This window comes from Carassius auratus, unplaced genomic scaffold, assembly GCF_003368295.1.
Source record: "Carassius auratus strain Wakin unplaced genomic scaffold, ASM336829v1 scaf_tig00215937, whole genome shotgun sequence".
NCBI lineage: Eukaryota > Metazoa > Chordata > Actinopteri > Cypriniformes > Cyprinidae > Carassius > Carassius auratus.
This window is the reverse complement of record NW_020528317.1, coordinates 1-24055: the sequence shown is the minus strand read 5'-3', so window position 1 is coordinate 24055 and position 24055 is coordinate 1. Positions and strand designations below refer to the sequence as shown.

The following is a 24055-nucleotide window of genomic DNA, read 5'->3' as shown; positions in this document are numbered from 1 at the left end:
ATCATGTACGCCAGTGATATTTAAATTGTTGTGTGATTTTGTATTATGCATTTAAGCAGTAATATATAACTTATTATTTAAAGTAATACAAATATTTTATTTTATATGAGCAAATTTCAAAGTGCCTTTTTCTTCAAAACAATATTTTTGAAATGCTAATAAATTTGAAAAGTTCTTCTTCTGCAAGCAGAAAAAGTGTAGTTTGTCTTATGTAGCCAGAGAGCCCTTAAACTGACATGGTAATGCAAAGAAAAGTATTTAAAAAATAAACATTTGCAAAAATTTTGTGTGAAGTGGGAGTAATATGAAGTGGGAATAAAAGCTATGGTTCAATGCTCTAATGAAAGAATGCAAAGTTTTACGGGAGTTGTATTACTTTTGTAAAAGAGTGTGAAAAGTTTTGCAAGAAAATGTAGAATGGGAGGCGAGAAAATATTTACAAGAAAACACGAAAAAAAATTGTCAGCAAAAGCAAAGTTTCCAAGAGAATTTTCCAAAAGTGTCAGATGTGAAAAAAACTTGAAATATCTAAACACAGAGTCTTATTAAAACCATACTTAAAGCAGTCAGCATGGCTTCCTATATCTTTATTAACACTTCAAACGCTGTTACGTCATTAAAAGTTAAGGCACATTTTCAGATCCAAGTCCTGCTGGAATACATTTTAAAATAAGAGCATGTTTTCCGCCGGGATTGTATATCACAGATGTATTATAAAAACATGCACCCCATGGTGCATCTGCTCACACACACACACACACACACTTCAACCACAAACATCAGCAACTGCTTGTTAAGAGGCATTCGGTAGAGCATTCAGAAAAATACATTCTGGGTAACATTCTCTTCAGTCATTAATCACATCATTGTTCATTTGTGAAACTGTGTGTGTGTGTGTGTGTATAAGCTTGCATGCTACAGACATATGCAATACTAAAGTCACTTCTCATTTGTACTGAGCACAGAAGCATCAGATCTGGCCCACTTCCTGGGTCAGTCCAAGTCTGCTGTGTCTCAGGTGCTTTGGCATGAAACTAGAACCCTGTGAATGCACTTGGAGCCAACATGGCCGCCACAGACACGAATGCTGGTGGCTGGGAGAGGCGCGCTGTCAGAAGCCCAAACGGAAGACTCCTTCTTTAACACAATCCAAAAATGGCACTGAAACCCATTCCTTTATCAATCCATCCATACTTATGATTGTGTGTAGTTCATACATTGGGAAGGAACGAGGGTAAATGAAAGAGAAAGACGAGGACCAGGGAGATTTGGCTGTTTGGAGTCTCTTTACTCGATGGCTCCAGGTCTTGTGGCCACGTAGACGAAGAGGACGATGAGTAGCACGAGCACGACGAGCGTCGGGAGAACGACCGTCGTCACCTGCTCCCGTGCCTCCTGCATGGCCTGCTTGCGCTCCTTTTTGTCCTTCCAAGACTCCTTCTTGGGCTTGCCCTTCAACTGCCGCATGGCTCAGTGTGTTTCCACACAGCGGGTCACCAGCGATCCCAGATGAAAAACCAAAATGCACGTTCCTGTGAAAACACAAGCAATTTACGAATTATTATTATTATTATTTTAACTGAAGCACATAAATAAACATTTGTAAAGTTGTATCAATGTACTTATAAAGTATTTAATGGCTAAGTAGCAAAAAAATGTATTTTTAGATGCTTTTTGTGGTCGTCATATTTTTAAGAGAGACACAATAGTTAATGAGAAAAAAAATAGGGTAAAATTTGATTAGATTCCAATTATATTTTTTTTGTAATAATGTGTGCTGATGAATTCTGCACAACACTACCAGGAATGTATATAAAAAAAGAATTAACATATACTTTTAATAATTATCATATTTATGTATTATTAATAACTGATAAACATTTTTTGATGACTTTTATCTGTTGAATGCTGCTGCACTGTAACAAATAAATTTTTAAATACATCATATTAATTATACATCCATAATAATTAGTAAAATAACTTAATTTTATCCAATAACTGGATTGTGAAGTCAGCAGAAAAGTTGTTTCAGAGGCACAGCAAGTTAATATTTTGTTAAGGAGGATACCAGGTGTGTATATTAAGAATATTAAAACTCTACTAATAAATTATCATATGAGCATATTATTAATAAATTATATATTTTTTTCTATTACATGACCTGAAGTGTGAACGAATCAGTTTTAAAGTATGTTATGTAAACTGTGTATGTATAATAATAGAAACATGTTTCACATTGAGTACAACGTCACACTTTAGAATACTGTCCCCACAAAATAATATGAAATATTGCTCCATATCTGTGGCTTCACACCTTTAGTAAGTTTTTTTCCCACCCGTAGTCATGGCAACTGAGCAAAGGCCAGCAGTAAGAAATCTGAATGTGGAAATGCAGCAGCGCACACACATACAGAACGAAGCAGAACAGCAGCCTCGGACACAATTCCCACCCAGACAAACAGGAACTGGGTGTTGTATCCGGAATCTTAAGATTTTGTGCATGTCCCATAATGAACTACTCACTTGGGGGGGGGGGGGAGGGGAGGGGGTGACCCTATACACAGTTCAATTAAACACTTTTGCTAACAAAACCAGATCTGCTGATATGTCATTTCTTACTTCAGAGTGTTTTCATATCTCCAAGTAAATCTGTTCACTTAACTAGAAGTCCGTCAGTGACTAAAATACTGATGTCTAGATATAAATATAAACGCTAATACATATATAATACAATTTAGGAACAATTTAATATGTACAAATGAGATGTAAACTCTGATATGAAATGCTCAAATAAATAAAAATAAAATATAAATAGTTCATTATTGTTCAAAATCTACTCGCAAAATATCTGCAGATTCTTGAACTCATACAGAGTTTCATTTCTGATTCCTGGACTAAATAATCTTCAGGCCAGTTTGTTTGACTAATTCAATGAAAAGAACGAATTCAAATTAGTTGATTTGCTCACAAACTATAAAGTGATTTAATTCAGAAACCTCTATGACTGAAATGTTTTATTAATTCACAATGACACACACGTATGTTCGATCTTTGACCTGGCTGATATACTGTACACTGGTCCTAATTTGAAACATTACCATATAAGTCGATTTGTTGGTGGACAACTTGTTAATAATGTATTGGATTACCTTAACTTAGTCTATAACACAACTACACAACATCCCAAACGCACCAAGCACTACATGAACATGATATGTCATACTGTATATTCATGTTGATTCATAATGAATCAGTTGTACATGGTGGGTGTGATATATTGTGTTGAACTTCTCTACATGAAAACAAAAGTTACAGTCCTCAGTACGTCTGCTCAGAACACACTAATACAGGCTGTGAGAACGGAAAAGTCCCAGTCTAGCTCTCAGATCAGGATAATACAGTACAGAACATACTCGAAATCCAGCGCGTGACAGCGGCAGCCGCACACTTTCTCTTCTGCATCGAAGTTGCGACGCGCCAGTGTTTACAATCAAATGAGTTGCTGCCGACCACAAATCAACGACCTGTTGCATGCAAACGACTTGAAAACTATCCGGCTGCACTTCATACACATGGCTCGCCCTGTTGCTTGCGCTCGCGCTAAATATGGAATGCGTCTTGTGCGCTCGCGCCGCGCGCGTGGGGACACTTCCACGCACTTTTCGCTTACCGCTTCAGTCTGCGCTCCGCTACACCCGCCGGAGGGCTTTCGTGCACTGTTTTTCTAATCTTCCGCAGTCGCTGTCTCGGTTCCCGGAGGTTTTGAGTGAGTGAGCGGGTGCTCGTGCGAGATTACGTGGCAGCGCTGGAGCCTCGAGCGCAGGAGGGCCGAGGAGGAGGCGTGAGCGCGCGTGCTCTCTCCCTGTCTGCGGGGGCACGAGACGAGGTAAAATATGAAAAAAAACCGAAACATTTGTAGTGGCAGTTACTCCATACCGCCGATAGAAGGAGACACAGAGACGACAGACCAGACCACAGTGTTTACAGCGCTCTGTTCTTTTGATTTTTTTTTTTTTACAGTTCTGTTACACATAGGCTTAAATAAGCGCTGCAATTTTATTTTTTATTTTATTTACGTGACATATAGCAGATTTGTGCCTTGAGAAATAACAGCTCTAACAGCACTAGCCTCTGTAAACCACAAATAACAAACAGAGGAGTTGTAAGCCAAAGTACAAGCGCTGGCTTTTTACGTGTTCTGGTTGGCTGACAAATCACTGGTGGGCGGAGTTTAGGAGGAGACGGTAACCAGTTCCTGGACACAAAAACTAAAATTTTGAGTAATGAATTCATGAATTTCCTTCACAATATATTTTAAAACCTATTATGTAATTAATAATATTAATAATATTTATATGCTAATATTTAATAATAATTTATTACAATTATACATTATATACAAACACACACACAAGCATTTGTATTTATTTTTATTTTTTTTTAATTTTTGAGGATATTGGATCAGCTTTATTAAGCAAAATGTACGTGTCAGAGAAGCATATGATGATAATAAATAAAAATAAAATAAAAAATAATTCTATTATATCGCAATTGCTATATTATTGTCTTTTCAGTCTCAAATAGCTTTATTAACATGACGAAAAAAGATATACCAATAAAAAAAAAGATACACCGTAAAAACAATTAATATAAATACAATAACGTAATGTACAGACAAGTAGAGGTTGTCCCTTTCTTCCAGCGAGACCTCACCTCCCTTGCAGTCATATTTGTACTTTCTGGAGTTTCATTTTGTAGGTGTAAGAGTTTGACCTTATTTTATTGCAACAGAATAACTTTGTTGCGGGCTGCAGGGAACAAACATGTTTAACATGAGTAATTTGTGAGTAATTAGGGCACGTGGTCATAAAGTGCAGGTCTGTTTCCAATTTATTTTATGAGGTCAGTCTTTCTACACACACAGTGTTTTTGCTAGTGCACTTTTTAGTTTCAAGCAATGAAATACATGTTCTGAATATGCTTGATATGTACTTGCATACAAACACACCTACAGTAGTGTAGATAACTGAATCTTTTCAAGCCGATTACATGCATGATCTATGAGTTTGTGATGTGCTTCTCCATGGATGCTGTTATCAGGTGGTCAGCGCACGTACGTGTCTTGTGGGTTTGTAACTGCCGGCGACGCGTCCCAGCTCTTTCTTGATCTCCCAGCGCTGTAGTGCTGAGGCCCAGGGCTCCAGTTTAGGGTCAAAAAAGCAAACATGAGTCTAAAAACAGAGAACAGCCTTCAGGTCAGAAATAAAAACACAAAGAAAGACCACAGATGTCATTGAGAACAAGCTGAATGAATCTGAATATCAAATAAAAGCATCTGCTAAATGACTAAATGTAAAAATAGACACTTTCGTCAAAAATATATCGATATCTATATCTATATTATGAACTAGAATTTTATGGGGAAAACATTTATATATATATATATATATATATATATATATATATATATATATATATATAACAAATAAAAATTGAAAGATTTTATTGGATAAAAATACAGTAAAATTTCCAGCATCATTACTCCAGTCTTCATTGTCACATGATCCTTCAGAACTCATTCTAATATACTGATTTTCTGAACGTTAAAAACAGTTGTGTTGCTTAATATTTTTGTGGAAACCAAGACAAATCTTTAGTAACAAATTTTGATTCATTTAACGCATCCTTGCTGAATAAGAGTATAAAATCCCTTAAAATATATTAATTTAGAAAAATTGTCAAATTTTGTCAAAGTCTTTTAAATTCCATTTAAAAAAAAAAAAAAAAAAGCATTTGAACATGTATTTTCTTAAGTTAAAATTCTTCTGTACAATTAATCATTTAATTTTTAGGAGCCTTTTTAATGGATTTCGAACGAGTACAGTATAAAGTATGTTCATGATTTGTATGCTCATGTGCTACCTGAGCTGGAGTGGACCGTGTGGCGTCTTTTCCCGTACTGCTCAAGCTCTCTGTAAGTTTCTGTGCTTCTGTCTGGCCATTAAAGCTCTCAGATTTAGAGCAGAGCCCTCTGTGGTCCTCATCCATGCTCTCTGTGATCTGAGGAACAGAGAAGTGGGATGGAAACGAAGAAATCAAATCAAAGGCGAAAATGAGAGGCATCCTCTGGAGAGCTTGCATGATTTCAACACTGGCTGTGATCAGAAAAGGAGGAGGCAACCTAAAATCTGACACGGTTTCCAGCATCAATTTCACAATGTTGGAACAAGAGACACGATCATTGGAAACACAACAGCATTCAGACTCAGTTTAAAAGCGACGATTAAAATTCTGTCATCGTCTCTATTATAATTCCTCATGTATAAACGGACGCTGTTGGGGTTTGTTTACCTGCTGTGACTCCAGACAAACTTCCCTGAGTCTCACTTCTGCCTCATCCCTCTCGTCCTGGAGCCGTTTCAAACTCTCTTCCAGCTGCTGCACACACATAACACCAGCATTCAGCATAATCCCCCTGATTATTCATTTACATAATGCCAATTCTCCAGCACTTTTTACTGGTCTTGCAGTATTGATGCCCTGAAGGGCCTAACAGACAGGAAGATGAAGGGAACTCTAGCTTGCTGATACTGCAAGATACAGAGGAAGGGAAAAAAGAGATATGGAAAGAGAATCCCAAAGCACACAAGCTAAGAAAGAAATGGACATGGACAGAAAAGGAAGTTCCTGATGTAATTGCACATGAACTATTAGGGCTGAGGTCAACATTTAGGACAGCTCCACAGAGTAAAGGTGAACAAGAGAGCACTGACCCGACATTTCTCCTGTAGCGTGTGATTGAGATCTCTTTCGGCCTGTAGCTCCCCCTGCTGACTGGAGGACAGACACTGCAGCTCAGACTGGAGAGAAAGCATCTCTGAACGCAGCTGCAGCAAAGACTGAGACTGAAACACACACAGAACACACTCGGAGATATCATCTTTAGATTTAGTCTTTGGTTTTAGTTCTAATATTTTTATCAGCAGTGCTTCTAAGGGTGAATTTAGAAAAAAAAATATTATTAAGCTGCTCAAGCAGTGATTGTGTACTAATTGTTCTGCCTTCAACAATACTTTTCAAGACTATTATGGTTAAACTTCAAATCAAGTTGGATGAGCAATATTCCTTTTATTATTTATTTATTAACTTTTTAATGCCATGCCAGCATTAAGGCTATTTTCATGGGAATCTCTGAATAAATTATACAAAGTATACAATTAACTAAAACTTTTAAAAGACATTTCAGATGTACACTAGACAAAAATTCTCAAATACAAAAATTCTCAAATAATTTTTTTAATAAATCTGTTCCTGTTATTATGCATAAGACTTAAATGTATTTTATTTTGCAAGGAATATGTATATTTAATAATATGTAATTTGTAATAATAATTACATAGTATAACATAAAGACTATAAAGATTGGAAAAGCACTCTAAACATAGCCAAGTAAATTTCAATTTAAATTCACTGATGTGCTCAACATAATACACTATTAAATACATTATTAAAAAGTATTACCTCATATACAGCATATACAACACTTTTTTATAGAAATAATGAAATTATTTTTATTTTTCCATTGCTTTAACGAGCAAATAACGTATTGCAGCTCATTTACAAATGATATTGCAAACTTTTCTACTAGTTAATTTGCATGGATAATCCACAAGGGGGCAGAAGACAAGCAGTAAAAAGTTTTTTTGGGAGAAGATTAGTTATGTAAATTAAGTTGAGGCCTTAGAAAGTCATGTATGAAATAGCATACATAAATCTATATTGGATAAGAAAGAGTAGTCTGTTGGAGTAGTCTATCAGCTATTAGATCTTGAAAATTTCTGATTTAGCATAACCTTTAAAGAGGCCACTTTCACTTTTTTGTATATAAACAGGTTTAAGCGTGTACCTGTTCATAACTCCTTCTCTTATATTCATCCTTCGCTTCTTCAAGACTTTTAATTTCTGTTTCCAAATCCTGTCAGGAAGGCAAAGACGATGTAAAAACTCATTCTGGGATGTTATTACCACCGTGAGAGAGCCTGTATCCAGTAAAATGTCACACTTTGATTCGCAGAGAGTGATTCAGTGGTGTTCTGTTGCCCAGATACTGATTCATTTGAGACTTTAGGTGAGATATAAGCTTCTCCAGCTCAGACACCTTCTCTCCAAGCTCCTGATTGGCTCGTGAGAGGTCACCTGACTTTGACGATGCATCATTCAGCGCCTTCTTCAGCTATATAGAAAACGGGAATCAAAAGTAGAACTGAATCAAATTCAAATGTATTTATAAAGCACTTAGATATACTTGTAAATGCTGTACATTAAAATCTATCTAGCAGGACATACCTAATTAATTTACAAAATGACCAAAATACATAATTTGTTTAACATTACCCTCTGTGCTGACATTCTCCCAGAGTCTTTTTCCCTTTTGAGCAAGCTCTTGTGTGAATTTACAAGTTCTGTCAATCGGCGAATCTCTGCCCTCGCCTCTTTAAGCTCCGCCTCCCTGCTGGTGCAGTCATGTATGATGTAAACTTGAGAAAACATGGAGGACATAAACCATCAAATCACATTCCCTCACCTCTCGCTGAGGGCGTTTAATTTGTCTTGTGCATTGTGGTTTTCCTGTAAGGCCTGCTCTAAACTCTGGGATAGTTTCCTGTTGTCCAGCTGAGCTTCATCAAGTGCTTTTTGCAAAGCTTCAACCTTCAAAAATGTGAGCATTTGAACAGTTAATCTCCTCGATCTCATCTTTTGTCTATTTGGTCATCAGAGTGTTTGTGTGCAATAAACCTTTTCGTTGTTCCTTGCGTCGAGATTCTCTACTTCAGCTTCAAGCCTCTGAATCTCTTTCATAGCCTGCAGTCTGAAAAACACACAACACACAGGAATGCAGATGACTGCAGACAATCACTGACTTATACAAAGACCAAGTTTACAGTTATGCACTTATGATGGAAGTCTATGGGGCACGACGTTCTCCAGAAACGAGCAAATATTTAAGCACTCTCATAATTGTTATTTGAGCTGTGTAGTGTCTATTTATTTCCTATAAACAGATTTTAGCTTCACAGGATGTTAACTGCTGGACTGGAGTGGTGTGGAGCTCTTGTGGATTATTGTGATGTTTTTATCAGCTGTTTGGACTCTCATTCAGACGGCACCCATTCACTGCAGAGAGAGCATCCATTGGTGAACAAGTGATGTAATGCTAAATTTCTCCAGATCTGCTATGATGAAACTGTATCTTGGATGAACTCGAATTTTCAGCAAATGTACATTTTTGGGCTGACTGTGTATACAGCACTTCTGCAATGGGATTGGTAACTAATGCTACATCCATCCCACAAGTCAAAGAGATCTACCAGTGCAACCTAAAAAATGAGTACCCCTTTAAGTTGCAATGACCCTTTTCCTCTAATCAGAAGTGTGTCCTCTTAGTCTCACACACACACCTCTCTCTCCTGAGTGTGTGTAGTTCCTGTGCTCTTTCTCTCAGCTCTGCATGCAGGGTTTGCGTGTTCTGCTGCAGACGAGCGTGGGACGACAGGACCTTCTCCAGAGTTTGAGCTACTTCATTCTGTTATGCACAAAAACATCAAAACTTTTGAACTTTTGTTAATTCAGCTCTTAGTTTTCAGTTGTCTTTCGTTGAACCCCTCACCGTGTCTCTGTGCTGTTGCTGAAGTGTGAAGAGTTGCTCTTTTAATGTCTGATTTTCCCTCTGTGCCTGAGAACGAGGCAGAAAGAGTGTGAAATATTCAGTAGTTGACTTGTTGAAGGGGGTCATTATTTATATTCATATTTATTCTTTAAGTCCTTAAAGTTTAACTGAAATGTGATGCACATATCCTCCGTTCTGCTTTTATTTCTTTGTTGTGACTCGGCAGGCTAAAATTCTAAACAGAATGGATGTTAAATATTGTCATATGTTTTGCTTTCTAATGCCTAGAATCGAAGGATGCAAGTTATAATGGTACCATGTCAGCTAATGCCAGATATTATCGATATTACAAATAATTTAATAACACAGTTAAATGTAACTTCTAAATAAATATTCATTTTCATGCTGTACATTATAATGCTGTGATGATTAACATGCACATGTAGCATTTAAAACGACTGATTTGAGTTTTTTGTGTTTTCTTAATTGAATCTAATTTAAAGTCTATCAAGAGAATAATTATGGGCTTGTCAGGTATCAGCCATAACTGTAATAAAGGCTTGGGCAATACAGAAAACTTGTGATTTCCAAATGAAGTCTTTTTGTTGCTTAGTATATTTATAATTTAGTTTATTTATAAAAGGCTGTACTTTTGGACTGGGGCAGAAATGCAGCAAACTATTTGATCTCAGAAGAAGTCTGTCTATCTGCTTCCTCAGGATATGAGCCTTTTAATCAATAAACAGTCTGAGGATTCTTAGCAGCTTTTATCAGTTGCTTTTCTGCATTCATGCAGTTCAGTTTAACACACCTGAGTGGCACAGAGCTTGTTGTGTGTGTTTACCTGTGTATAACTGTTCTGCAGTGCAGTGTTGCTCTGACAGTGTCCAGTACATTCTGCTTTCAATGTCTTCAGGTCAGCGGCCATCTGCTGCACTCGCGCCTGTGTAAACACACACACACACACGCACAGCCTGTTTATTTGAAGCCTGGTGTGTTTTTCAGACATACACTTTGTGTGTTTATCATATGACTGTTCAAGCATCGTTTTATGTCACACTGTGCAAAATGTGTGCAATAAATCCATACACACACAAAACGTATGCGTCTGTGTGAAACAGACCTGCAACTTGCCCTTCTCGTAGGCCAGTTGGTTCTTGCTGTCTGTCAAGTCCCAGAGCATCTGTTCCACCTGACGATGAGTTACCTGAGAGAGAGAGAGAGAGACTAACAAGCGCTCTTTCCTTTGACGTGCATCTGACTCTGTGATCTTCTGATCTCAAACCTGCTGATGCTCCAAGGCTGCCAGGCTCTCCATCAGCTCCTTGTTCTCCTCCTTCTGTTTCTGCAGGGCTGAGTTCACCACGGTCAACTCCACCTGTCAATCACAGGGAAGAAGAGGATGTTTATGGTAACTGTTGTAGTGGATTCGATGTAGCCTGTGAAATGAGCTCCATTTTATATCCAGCAAATGCAGGAGAAGAAATTAAATTCATTGAAAAATTCTGACCTCCTGAAGGCCCTAGAGAAAGACTGAAAGTGACCTCACATTTGGTCAGCAGTACAGTACCTTGATCTCCGATAGCTGTGTTTCCAGACTGTTCTTCTCCTTTTCCAGTGAAATGACTGCAGAGTTCATCTGAGATTTGGAAATAAAGAGTTCATTAAAGCAATAGGCCACAGATGGTTGAAGGGAGAGTTCACCTAAAAGTGTTTTTGTCACCATTTACTCACTCTCCTGCCATAATCAAACAGTTGATGCTCCTCATTGACTTCCATAGTATTGCTTTACCTACTTTGGAAGTCAATGGGGACCAGCAAATTTTCGGTTCTTTAAAAACATCTTCTTCTGTGTTCAACATAAGAAAGAAACGTATACAGCTTTGGTGAGTAAAAGATGACAACATTTTAGTGTGAACTATTTCTTTAAGAGCTGTTAAAGTGCACAACCATTTGATGCTGTATTGCTTTGCTAAAATGGCAGCTTTTGATAAAAAAAAGAAATTATGAATAAAAATAATACATTAACATAATGAATTAGTAATATTAATTATTACAATACATTATGTAATGTGTGTGTGTGTGTATGTGTGAATAATGTATAATAAATAGAATTTTAATACTATAATTGTATTATCAAATTAATCACGCTAATAATTATAATACACTGTATAATATGCATATGTATATTAATTATAGAATTATGTATGTCAGTTTAATTATAAAAATTATTAATATGAATTTATTAAAAAACAATTCTTATAAATATGTTTATATTATATCTTATAAATACATATCATATTAATAAAACATTATATATATATGTATATTAAATATAAAATTCTGTATAATTTAATATAATTTTGTATTATTATTACATTTGTTATTGTCACTGTAATTATTACAATTAATAATTATATTACTTTTTTAAAACAATATTTTATTATTATAAGCATGCTAGCAATTATAATACATTATATAATATATATATATATATATATTTTTTTTTATATATATATATATATATATATATATATATATATATATATATATATATATATATATAAATATAATTACATGTATAATATAATATAATATAATATTTTTACTTCTACTACTACTAATAATAATAATAATAATAAAAATAAAAAAAAAGTTGAAATGCGATTCATCCGGTCAGAATTTCTGTTTATCTGTTTTTAGTCCTTTTCTTTGAACTCATAAAATCACTTTGAGCTGACCTCAGTCTTTATCTGATCATGTGTCACGGTGCAGCTGAGCTCCCCCTGAAGCCTCTGAATGGTGCGTTCCAGCAGCTGCTGATGATTGACAGCTGTCTCCTGGGCAACGGTGGAACTCTGCTGCAGTTTGGCATGATCCGCTTTCAGAGCCTCCCTTTGAGAGAAATTAAGAGAGCTGACCATCACAAACATTACAATCCTGATCTCATTCACAGTACCTGATGACAGAACTGTGATTTACACTCATATTTTCTTTATGTTGTCTACTTTTGGTTTTCAAGGATCATGCAACACGTTGCCATCAGCCTAAATCTAAAAAAGTGAATTTGAGTCAAAGATGAATTTGAGTCAAAATACGGTGCGTTTGGTGTCAGCAACAAAAGACACAGGAAGTGTTTGTCTTTTTCCAGCTGTGGGTTGTGATCCCCCCGCTGTGAATGACTTCTAGAAGTGAACGTGTGTGTGTATCTCACAGCTCTTTCTGCAGGGAGAGTTTCTCTGATATGGTGCCCTGTAGTTCAGCCTGGATGTTCCTTCTGGCTGTGTCTAAAAGCAGATCCTGCTCCTGAAGGTGTTTAGACACACGATCTTGCTCCGCCTGAACAAACAACACATTCCCAGCAATACTGTCTCTATCATTATTTTCTGAATCACTTGTTTAATTAGTGCTAATTTGCTCTGCTACTGTTTAACTTTTACTATTATTCTTATTTTCTTTCTTATGACACCTTGCCAATTCCAACAATTGTTTTCTCGCTATCAAATGATATTAAAACTGAAACCTAATAGAAATACCTTAATTTTGCAGTGCTGTTCTGTCTGTAGTCGGGTGTTTTCCAGTGTTAATGAATGAAGTGCGCTGCTCAGCTCTGAACACTGAACCTCTAACTTTTCATTCAACACCTGAGAGAAAGAAAGAGGTGAACTTCTTACAATAAACCTCATTCATAACAAGCACACACATTTTTACATCAGAAGAGCAAAGTTTATGATGCTTTTTGGCTAAACAAATCTGGATGGATAGACGGATACATATGAGCCAGATGAATAACGGTCTGAATTTCACACATACGTATTACTTGAATGGTTATAGAACAAATGAATGATATAGATTACTATACAGTAATACTTTTATATGCTTTTGGAACCTGACGGTTACAATTTCCATCCTTTCATCCCTCCTTGAGTTTCACAGATGATGAAGTCATATGGGTTTGCAAATGAAAGAATTTATTTTCTTTTTTTTGGGGGGGGGGGGGTGATTTATTCTTTTATTAATATTGCAGTTTTTATTTATTCATTTATTTGACAATATTGTAAAACCCCATATAACCCCAGGATATTCATGTTTTTTTTTTCCTTTTACATACATTTCTCAATAGCTACAATTTAATTCCTTTTATTGCATTCATTTAATTCCTCTCTCTTGTCCCCTCTTGTATTAGAATATATATTATAATATTTTCAAGACAATTAGATTATAGTGGGGTAAGCACCACTTTCAAACAGAGATGTGACCAAACAAAATTAGGAACCATTGCTCTAATACAAATTTGTACAATGGCAGTATTTTGGGTTTGTTGAGCTAATATAATTATATAATGCTAAATAGATGATGAGGGAGTGTGTGTATATGTGTGTGTGTGTGTGTGTGTGTGTTTGGTCCTAGTAAACCCTACAATACGGGAACAAAATGTCGCCACAAAGATGGCAATATCTGAAATCCTTGTCCTTCTGTAAGGGGTAGGTTAGGTTTAGGGTTGGTGTATGATGATAGAAAATGCAGTTTGGACATTATATAAACCATTTCGTCGATGCAATGTGAGTGTGTGTATGTGTACCTGGACTTGATCTGCAGCTGCTCTGAGGTCTCGTCCATCTCTGATGAGTCTGCTGTTCTCCTGCTGCTGTTTCTGCAGAGCCGTCTTCACACTCTAAACACACACAAACATCATGAGACGTCTCATTCCCGCTGTCAGTGTCCCCCTCACATGTTCTCGTACCTTCATTTCTTTGTTCAGCTGTGAAATCAGAGTCTCTTTCACTCCTGAGAGGAAACAAAACACTTTAGTTTCACTACCAACAGACGTGCTGTATCATAGACATAGTTTAAAATGTCCCATAATTCAGTGTTTCTGACCGGATTGTTCTCGAAGCTCACGACACTCTCTTTCCAGGCCCAGAATTTGCTCCTCCCTCTTCTTTAGCTCTGCTCTGTTTGCCTGTCCATCAGTACGTAAGGAGTGACAGTCTGCTTGAAGAACCTCCACCTGACAAGACACCAGCAAACAGTGGGCAGAAAGCCTAAATTAGCCATTTTTTTTAATGTCTTGATTTGTTTTGGCCCGGATTATCGTCCATCAGGTGAAGGTCTAATCATTTAGAAGCAGACTCTTCTGAACAAGACACATGATTTACCTCTCGTCTCTCCCTCTCCACCACTCTCTCCATCTCCTCCACTCTCCGCAACAGTGCATTGTGGGATTGCTCAGCCTCCAAGAGTGCTGTGGTCTCCTGCGCTTTCTGCGAACAGTTTCAGAGGTCAAGAACTATCAATTGATATAGAAATAGCTGTTTTACTTATGACATTATAAAGATTCATTGGTTTAACTGGGAAAAACATTAAAATACACTCGATTTGAAAATTGTTTTTATCATAAAACATTTCTGTTAATTAAAGTAAAAAAAATCTGAAAGTGAAATTAGGCTGTTTAAGTGAAAATAAAAAAACTTTTTTAATATTACCTTTTAGTTCTAAAATTACTAACTGAAATAAAATAAAAATAAAAACTAATATTAAAATATTTAGGGGAAAAAATGGCAAATGCACATAACAGAATATCAAAAAGTTAATGTAAAAATAAAATATAAATGAATTTAAAAATAATTAATTACTAAATAATTAATAAATTAATTAAGAATTAATTAGTAAAACTATAATAGCATATACATGACACTAAAAACACTGCTTAAAATGTAATGTTTTACATTTTAATTTAAAAATATAAATAAATACTAGTTACCATTTCACCTGAAAACTGAATGGGTTCATTTATAAATTTTTACACGCAAACATTTCATGCAGTCTCTTAATTAACATGAGCCCATAAGCTGTTTTACTTGAGCAGAGGTGGTGTTCTCCAGCGCCTCCCTGAGTCTGAGCACCTCCCGCTCCGCCTCCTGTCTCTGCTCACAGGCCTGCTGCAGCTCATCCTGTAACTGCAGCACCTCCCGCCGTGAAGAGCGCTGCTCCTCCTCGTGCTGCTCCTGCAGTGTGGTTAACCTCTCCTGCAGATGCACTACACACAGAGAGAAACTGCTCCCACAGATGCTCGCTGACAAAATGAGTCTAAAACACACAAGTTGGCTTAGTCATCCTAATGGGGACATTGCATAGACTTTTCATTGTTTTTATATACAGCTAGTTGTTAACTATACTATAACTATTCTAATATATATATATATATATATATATATATATATATATATATATATATATATATATATATATATATATATATATATATATATATATATATAAATACTAAAAAAAGGATTATACTCTTTTTACATTATAAAAGTAGGTTTTGGAAAGTTTTGAAACAATTTGTTAGCTTTTGCTCACATCTCGAACGGTAAAATTGTTACTAAAGGTATTTATTGTGATATAAAATACATTTCTGAAATGTTTAATAAACCTTTATAATAAAGTTTAATAAACTTTCAAAGCTAAATAAGTAACAGCAAAACGTTTTAAAGAGATAAAAAATAACAGGGATGTTATATTTGTACCACAATACTTATCAGCATATATATATATAACATTTGGATTTTTTTTTTTTTATTGGACATTGTATTGTTGCGTCCTCTATTGTCATCTAATGCTCTTCTAAAGTCATTTAATTTAATAACACTGTTAAATGTAATGTATTGCACATCTCAAATATCCTTTTATCATACTGCTGTGATGCATAATTCACATTTAGATTCACATGCACCACTGAAAACGGACCCATGTTGGATGGATTGAGCTGTCTGTCCGTCTCCAGACGGAAGGTGGTGAGTTTCAGAGCGTGCAAAACACTTTCTAATCTGCACACACGAGCGACCAGCGTTTCACACTGTCTCCACAGCAAACCCTCTCCTGCGGCACTCAGGGCCCGGTGGATGTTCACAGGACTGATGGGACGCTTAGAGGAGCTCCCGTCTAAAGAGTTGACGAGCAGCTGATCTGCAGACGCTCCCACAGAGCCCAGACTCCTCACTAACTCCTCCGTCTGCTGCTCCGCTGTCTGAAGACGCTGCTGTAAGACGGAGAGAGACTCCGGAGCCGTGGCCCCTGCACTCAAGGGACAGATCACTGACCTGGACATTACTGAGAAGGAGAAAGAAAGAGAGAGAGACAAGAGAGAGAGAGAGAGAGAGAGAGAGAGAAGGGGGAGGGAGGGAGGGAAAGAGAGAGACAGACAGACAGGGAATAGACAGACAGACGGACAGATAGGAAACAGATAGATAGATAGATAGATAGATAGATAGATAGATAGATAGATAGATAGATAGATAGATAGATAGATAGACAGACAAACAGATAGATAGATAGATAGATAGATAGATAGATAGATAGATAGATAGATAGATAGATAGATAGATAGATAGAAAACAAAGTATTCTTAAACCTTTATTTTGGCTAAATCGTAATTGAATAACATTTACATGTTTTTGGCCAGGTAAAAGACCTGCAATATATTTATATATATTTATTTACATGGAAATTTAAATCAGTGCATCGGACAGAAACTCACCGGTAACGTTACTTGACGTCGGTGAATCTCATTGACAACACCTTTGCATTTCCGTCACACGCTGAGGATGAGGCTTGAGACTTGTTTATATTAACTGAATAGAGAGTCGATTTCATTTGTTTTTATCTGTTGTTGTTGCTTACGAGTGAGCCCAGCACTTCCGGCTTAGATGGTTACCGTGGAGACCGTTCCCTCTCGTGCGCTGTTCTAAACTCCCGCCACAGCGAAAGAAAACGAAACTAGAGCGGAAAAATGAAGCGGGGCGTAGTGGCCCGGATGTTCTATCTGATTGGTCAGGTATGAGACGAGACAAATTAACAGTTTAATTTAAATTCTTCACTGTGTGTTTTAGTAGCTTTTCAACGTCTCAAAATCATTATTCTGGTGTAAATATTTATTCATACTACTGCTGAGAGAATAGCTAGGCCACGTGGGTTTTGCTACTTTTCACAGTCGTTTTATTAATGACCTTACAATGCAAAGCGCAATTTATATCAAGGGTCAGACAGTTCTCGGACCCCATCAGAAATATCTTAATTTGTGTTCCGAAGAGGATCCAAGGTCTTACGGGTTTGAAACGAGTAACTTAAGTAATTAATGACAAAATTAGAATGTATGGGTCGTATAAATCAGTCGTTTTTGATGAAAGGATACGTTTTTTAGTATATAATTTTACATCGATTGATGCTCCAGATATCGGTGTACATTAGAAATTATTTATCAGATAAAAAAAAAGTTTTAGCACACAAGTTTGTTCTAAGGAACGTAAAACGTCTTAATATTTGAGGACAGCTACGATTGTTGAGCCATCAAGCGCCCCCTTGAGGAAGCAAAATTTTAATATATGTTATTAATGCGCAGTAAATGGTGCCTTCCGATAATATTCTGTTTCCTTTTACAAGACAAAGTATTGTTTTGACAAAATACGCCCAAACGCTTTTGAGAACTGAAATTGTTATTTTTATTTGAAGCCTTCTTAGAATGTTATGAAACAAAACATTTGCCATTATATTTGTCATTGAGGACATTAAGGTATTTATTGCAATATAAAATTGTACCAATATATATTTCAATTAAGTTTTACATTTAAGAAATAAAAAAGATGAATCTCTGTAATAATGTCATATTTCACCCCAAATTAAAACGAATATATAGTTAGAATATTTTGCATATAAAAATGCCTATTCTTAAAAACATTATTTTGATCGTGTCATTTTTAAATACACAGATTTAACACTTAATGTATCCATGATCATTTACTAAACCTAAAAAAAAAAAAAAAAAAAAAATTATTCTTTATTATAATGAACATTCATTATATATACATTTAATGTTGGGGTGGAATATGACTTTTCTTCGTGAGATTCATGCAAAATGACTATCAGTATTGGCATTTGAGAAACGCTGTATGAGGCAAAGAACCACACCAAAGCCTCATCAAACCGTTCCATCATGATCTAGAGGGAAGAAAAATATCTCATCGCTTTTGAATCACCACTGCAAATTATTAACTCTATTAAAAAACAGATCCCAAGTAAGTTCTGTATCTTATGGATGAATTAAAATTTACCCTGAACAACAGCAGATAACAGAGAAAAAAATAAAAGATGATGCTCATAGAAACGACTTTGATTCAAGTTTTAAATTCATTTGCAGTGTGTTGAAACAGGATTTCCCAGTGCAGCAGCAACCGAGTCGGAATGAAAGCAGCAGCAGCAGCCCTTTGTTTTGAAGATTATTCCTCATGTGAGTTATGAGATCTTCTCGTAGAACAGGAGGTAGGCTTGGGAACTCTGCACTTTGGCCTCTGGAACCGGATGAACACTGCCTGTCGCTGATGTGAAACCATGATCCTTTACTGGCCTCGGCGTGACCTGCTACGAGATGACGGTTAGAAATAGATAATAATCAAAATGTCATTTTATAATGCAATTTGGATTATGCACAGACAAACTGATTTTTGGGCCTCTGATATTAATGCATGTTCACATGAATCCATAAAGGTAATCGAAAAAAACTCCAGTTCAACAGCACAGATACTCACAGCCAGCATCGAGTCCATTTTCTATATAACTGCGTGTATAGGGACGTGATTTGACGTAGGCTGTATAATGTCCAGACCGCATGGTGCCGCTGTGTTTCCACTATACCATAAAGACTATACAGCACTCGCATCTCGCCCTCCTTCACTCCCTAAAAACACAAACACACATCTGGGGTAACTGCTGATCTGCGAGTTTGAACCAGTTTTGAGTAAGTTTACTAAACTCCGAACACAAGGAGTGATGTAAAGATGGAGAGAAGTGTTGTGAAAACCAACAATCATTTGCTCACCCTTGCAGTTTACTGAGCAGAATGGAGCCAGATCCAGGATCTGAGGGAACTGCACATGTCTGTTCACCTACAAACACTGTATCCAACCTACAGGCAAAGAAATGACTAAATAAAGGCTCTTGTTCGAGTTTATGGTGTTAGATGAGTTTCTGAACAAGGTGTTTTACCTGCTGGAATCTCTTCAGGTGGAGCGTGAGCACTGCTGGAGGATCAGAGATCAGCATCTGCTTCAGAGCATCTCTGTAAACAGCTTTCTTACCTGACAACAACAACAAAATCTGTTAGATCATCTTTTTCACAAAATGAGGTTTCTGAAGTGTTTGTGTCAAATCACTAAAAACAAGCTCATTTCAGAGATCCAAAAAAAAAAAAAAAAAAAAAAAAAAATGCACAGCAGCAAATACGGAGAAAAGATGCACAATGATTTTTTTTGTCAATTTCAAATATGAAATTGGTCAGGCATGAATTAATCCTATGCAATAAATGCTAATGTGCTCCAGAGAATACTGTGCGATATTTTAATAAATTATACATTATATAATTAAATATAAATAAACATATTAACATTTATACCACAAATATAAAAATTTGCATTATAATTTAAACTAAAATCTCAAGGGTTTGAGCATTTGAAGTGGGAAGAATAAATATTTGTATTGTAACTTTTTTTGTCATAATATTTTTTTTCTTATTCAAGAGATTAAACCAAAAACCCATTAAAAGTTCATATTTCCATTAATAACCAAATCTTGTTTGTTTTTGTCTGGATGTCGCAGCAGTGAATATATGTAGAAATCATAATATGACAAAATCACAATATATAAGGCATGCAGAAACAAAAAAGTAATATCTTATTTTCACTCGCATGTCATGCAACTATTATCCAATATCATTAACAATACCAATATTATTAAATTGGAGAAATTCTAAGTAACTCAATATGTTTCAAGTAAATATTTTATGTCTAGTTTATTAATCTGAGTCTAGTTTATGGTTGATATGATAAAAGTTGAGCAGAGTACCGTCTGTGGCTTTATGTCCAGCCTGGCGTTTAGTGCAGGTGACACACATCAGTCTGTTGTTCTCTGTGAGATGTTCCACCTCAGTGAACTGATACAGACAGGACTCCAGCGAACACTCCTGCTTCTCTGGCGCCGTCCTGCTGGCCAGGGACTGAAAGGCCAGTTCAGGGTCTTGATTCACTACTGTGTATTCCTTCACATCGTCTGAGCCCTCATCTCCATTTTCCATCTCACTTTCTGTTTTTAGTGACAGAGTATTCATTTCTTCTGTTAACTGATCCTCTTCTGCACAAAGCTGGTCAGCAGCGTCATCTTCCTCAATTGCATTCACATCCTGTGCCTTTTCTCCCTCTACAGACACATCTTCAGAGGCCTGGTCTTCAGGTAAGGCGTTAAAGCGGTTGTTGACAGAGGTAGCATGTTCTTGCTCGGATTCCTGGTCATCTTCATCCTCGTTTTGTGTGAGAGAAGGAGGTTTCTCAAGGCTCAAATTCTCCTGGTTGTTTTCGCCTGGTTCTTCATCAGCACTGCCATTTACTGATAGACTTTGATTGGAGGCATCTTGTAGATTTGTGCTGCTAGCCGTACTCTGATTGGTCAGAGCGTCCAAAATGACTTTACTGCCCAGTTTCTGCTGACGTCTCTGAGTCTATGCACATAAAAGTAAAAAAAAAAATACATCGGTTTCGCACATGGTCTGGATTCTACTTTATAGCATATACTTTACGAATGTACTCAAAATTCTCAAAAAAACTTTTATTTACATTTTATTTAAAATTTATGTTGTATATTGTGTGTGTGTGTCTTCACCTTGGCTTGTTTCTTGGCCTGTTTCTTTGCTTTCTTCTGCTGGTACTTGCTTCCTGTTCCTGTAGGCATGTCTTCATTCCCATTGGCCAGAGATGCTGTGTTTTCTCGGTCTCCATCATCACTGACGCTGCTGCGATACTGCGTGACTTTCTTCTGGTTCTTCTTCCTGTGGGCCTGGAGGAAACACTCAAATCAGATCACTTCCCCAGAATATTCACATCAGGGGTAAAGCAGCTATTGAAGCTCACCTCATCAGCTACAGGAAGAGAAAGATCCAGAAACATCTCTGTCACCAGAGACACAGTTCTGCACTCTTTACACATCACTGTGCTGCTCATCTGTCCACCAAACACTCGGTCCACAAAGTTCTTGGGCACAGTCGTTTTCTTTTTCGTACTCTGGTGAAAATGATGCAAGAGAAAGTTACAGATATAATTTTATTAATGGATTGCATTTAATCATGCTTTAAGCATTACATTAAAACCAAATTTTTCATTCTGACAAACTTTACCTTTAAGAACCTTCTTCATCTGCTCAGCCTCTAAGCTTTTGCCAGAGTTTTTCAAAGCCTCCAGAATTCCAGAATTAACTCTCTGGAAAATACAGGGAATAAAAAAACAGCAGAAGGTTACACTAAAATATCTAAAATACTCTACACTGCTAAGATGATGAACGTCTGGTCTGTGTCCATGTCGTAGAGTTCATATTGTACCTTCAGTTCTTCTCCCCTCATGCCGTCCAGAAGGTAACGCAGAAGCTCCTGACTGTCCTGCTGCTGAAAGCCTTTAAATCGTGGAGCTCTGTCAACAGATAATATTTAATGAATATTGCAAAATATTATTGCAATTGCAAATGTTTCCATTTTAATGTATTCTAAAATTTAATTTTGTGGAAACAGAAATATTTTGTAACATTATGTCTTTACTCTCACTTTTGATCATTTTTTTGACCCAAACTTTTGAATGCAGGGTAGAATTCGTTTTAATTATTTCTGGAGGCTTTCTGTCATTTTATCTATTGTAAAAGTGAATCAAACTAGCAACCAAAAGACTAAACATATGCAATAAAATCTTTTAAGGACAGAACTTTTCTTCTTATATGAGGCTTCTGTGCTGGAACACTTTTTTTGGATACCTACTTTTTACATACTTGTGTGAAGAGATCATTAGGGGTCACAACATTTTTTTTGGACCCCTGAACTTCTTTCATAAACTGACACATAGCCAGCGTGAGCGACCCGGGTCTTTCCAGCTGGATCTGAAGAGGTTCCTGAAATTATAATGATAATGTGAAAACATCCTAACTTTATTGCCAGAAGAAAATCATGTGTCTCAGCATCAGTACCAGCTCAGAAGACAGTGCAGGTGTGATGGTGAAGCAGCTCTTCTCATCCCTGATCTGGTTCAGCAGTTCTCGCAAAAACTGCGTCTGTAATAAATTCTGAGAGGAAGACGAGAACATCAGGGTTTGCAGAACTTACATGTTTTCTCACGTGAAGCACCTCAAACTCTGACTCTGTACCTGAATGACTGAATTGAAGAAGCATGTGTTGCCCAGATTACTGAGACCCCTGACGCTCACGACACCAGAGCTTCCTGCGGCTGCTGCTTTCTGTCTTTTGGGACTGTCATCATGTTTTGAGCTGCCTCTTCTGCTTCTGCTTCTCCTCGCCCTCTTTCTCTTCATCCAGCGTTTGCTCTGCAGGATTTATCTCCAAGATCTCTTCCTTCTTACTTTCTGTGGAGTATGAATGCAAATTTATGCTTTTGTTAAAGGAAAGACACTCCAGGCAAAAACATGCTACTATTTCATGCACTGGTCAATTTTGAGAGTGGATATTTTGCTTCTACAACATTATATAAGTGTGAATGGCCCTAAAAGCTCTAAAACACCTACTTCTGTTGGAGTTCCTCTTGCCAGGATCTGAGAGCACTTGTTTTCTTATGTGTGTTATCAGCTGCGCCAGCTGCCCGTGCTGGAATACTGAACTTCATCATCACAGATGTAACACCTGAAGCACATTGGAGCAGAAGGTAAGAGGTCTGAACACAGAGATCACATTTCAGTGTAGAGGTGGATGTGTGTCACTCACCAGACGCTCCAGACGTCCAGACTGAGCACTAAACAGTGTGGCTCAGAGCGAGGCGTCTCATAGTGCTTGATTGCATGCTGATTTCCTGATCTTCCGCAGCCCTGATGAGGATCATAACATTGTTTATATGCAGTTGGCCTAAAGCAATGTGTCATAAGTCAGCTGAGCACTTACTCTGTGGCCGCATTTCAGGCACATCCACACAGCTGGGCTTTCTCTGTCAGTATCATCCTCTGAGATCTGCTGCTCAACAGGTTTGTTCGGCTCACAGTCTTGACACAGCTCCACTGCTCATCCAGACAGGCTTTCTTCAGCAAGTTGTGCTCTGTTCCTTTACGGATGTGAGTGCAGGACACCCCTAACAAAGCATTAGGAGAAGCATTTGATTAAAATCACTGTCAGGATCTCATTGTTCAGGGCAGCTGTCAAACATGTACAGTAAGTTACCTGCTGAATCAGTGCTGCTGTCTGCTCGAGGACTTCTGTCTTTCCCCTTCTTTTTACCCATTTTGGTCTATTGAAGAGCACCTGAATGGGGTTAAAACATGACATGTATATAAACATCACATACAGAAATAATAATACGA

At 37.0% G+C, this 24055-nt stretch overlaps 1 protein-coding gene, 1 long non-coding RNA gene and 1 pseudogene across 2 annotated transcripts; all 3 read right to left on the bottom strand.

The window, feature by feature from the left end:
* Nucleotides 1-540: 540 nt before the first annotated feature.
* LOC113096459 (uncharacterized) lies at nt 541-3902 on the bottom strand. Its single transcript, XR_003288512.1, has 2 exons — nt 3671-3902; nt 541-1532 (listed from the first exon to the last, which is right to left on the bottom strand). It is a non-coding gene; the product is annotated as an uncharacterized LOC113096459 (long non-coding RNA).
* A 554-nt stretch (nt 3903-4456) lies between these two features.
* On the bottom strand, nt 4457-17490 carry LOC113096463 (coiled-coil domain-containing protein 150). Its single transcript, XM_026261867.1, has 25 exons — nt 17211-17490; nt 16421-16783; nt 15529-15707; nt 14827-14931; nt 14549-14678; nt 14412-14455; nt 14250-14342; nt 13204-13311; nt 12882-13006; nt 12409-12562; nt 11238-11306; nt 10953-11045; nt 10791-10874; nt 10512-10610; nt 9668-9733; nt 9459-9583; nt 8797-8869; nt 8585-8709; nt 8395-8512; nt 8063-8233; nt 7907-7975; nt 6774-6905; nt 6352-6438; nt 5923-6060; nt 4457-5231 (listed from the first exon to the last, which is right to left on the bottom strand). Exons 2-25 carry the CDS (start codon nt 16779-16781, stop codon nt 5097-5099), a joined length of 2883 nt encoding a protein of 960 aa, XP_026117652.1. The 5' UTR covers nt 16782-16783; nt 17211-17490; the 3' UTR covers nt 4457-5096.
* A 657-nt stretch (nt 17491-18147) lies between these two features.
* LOC113096460 (ubiquitin carboxyl-terminal hydrolase 16-like) lies at nt 18148-24052 on the bottom strand (annotated as a pseudogene).
* Nucleotides 24053-24055: the final 3 nt, after the last annotated feature.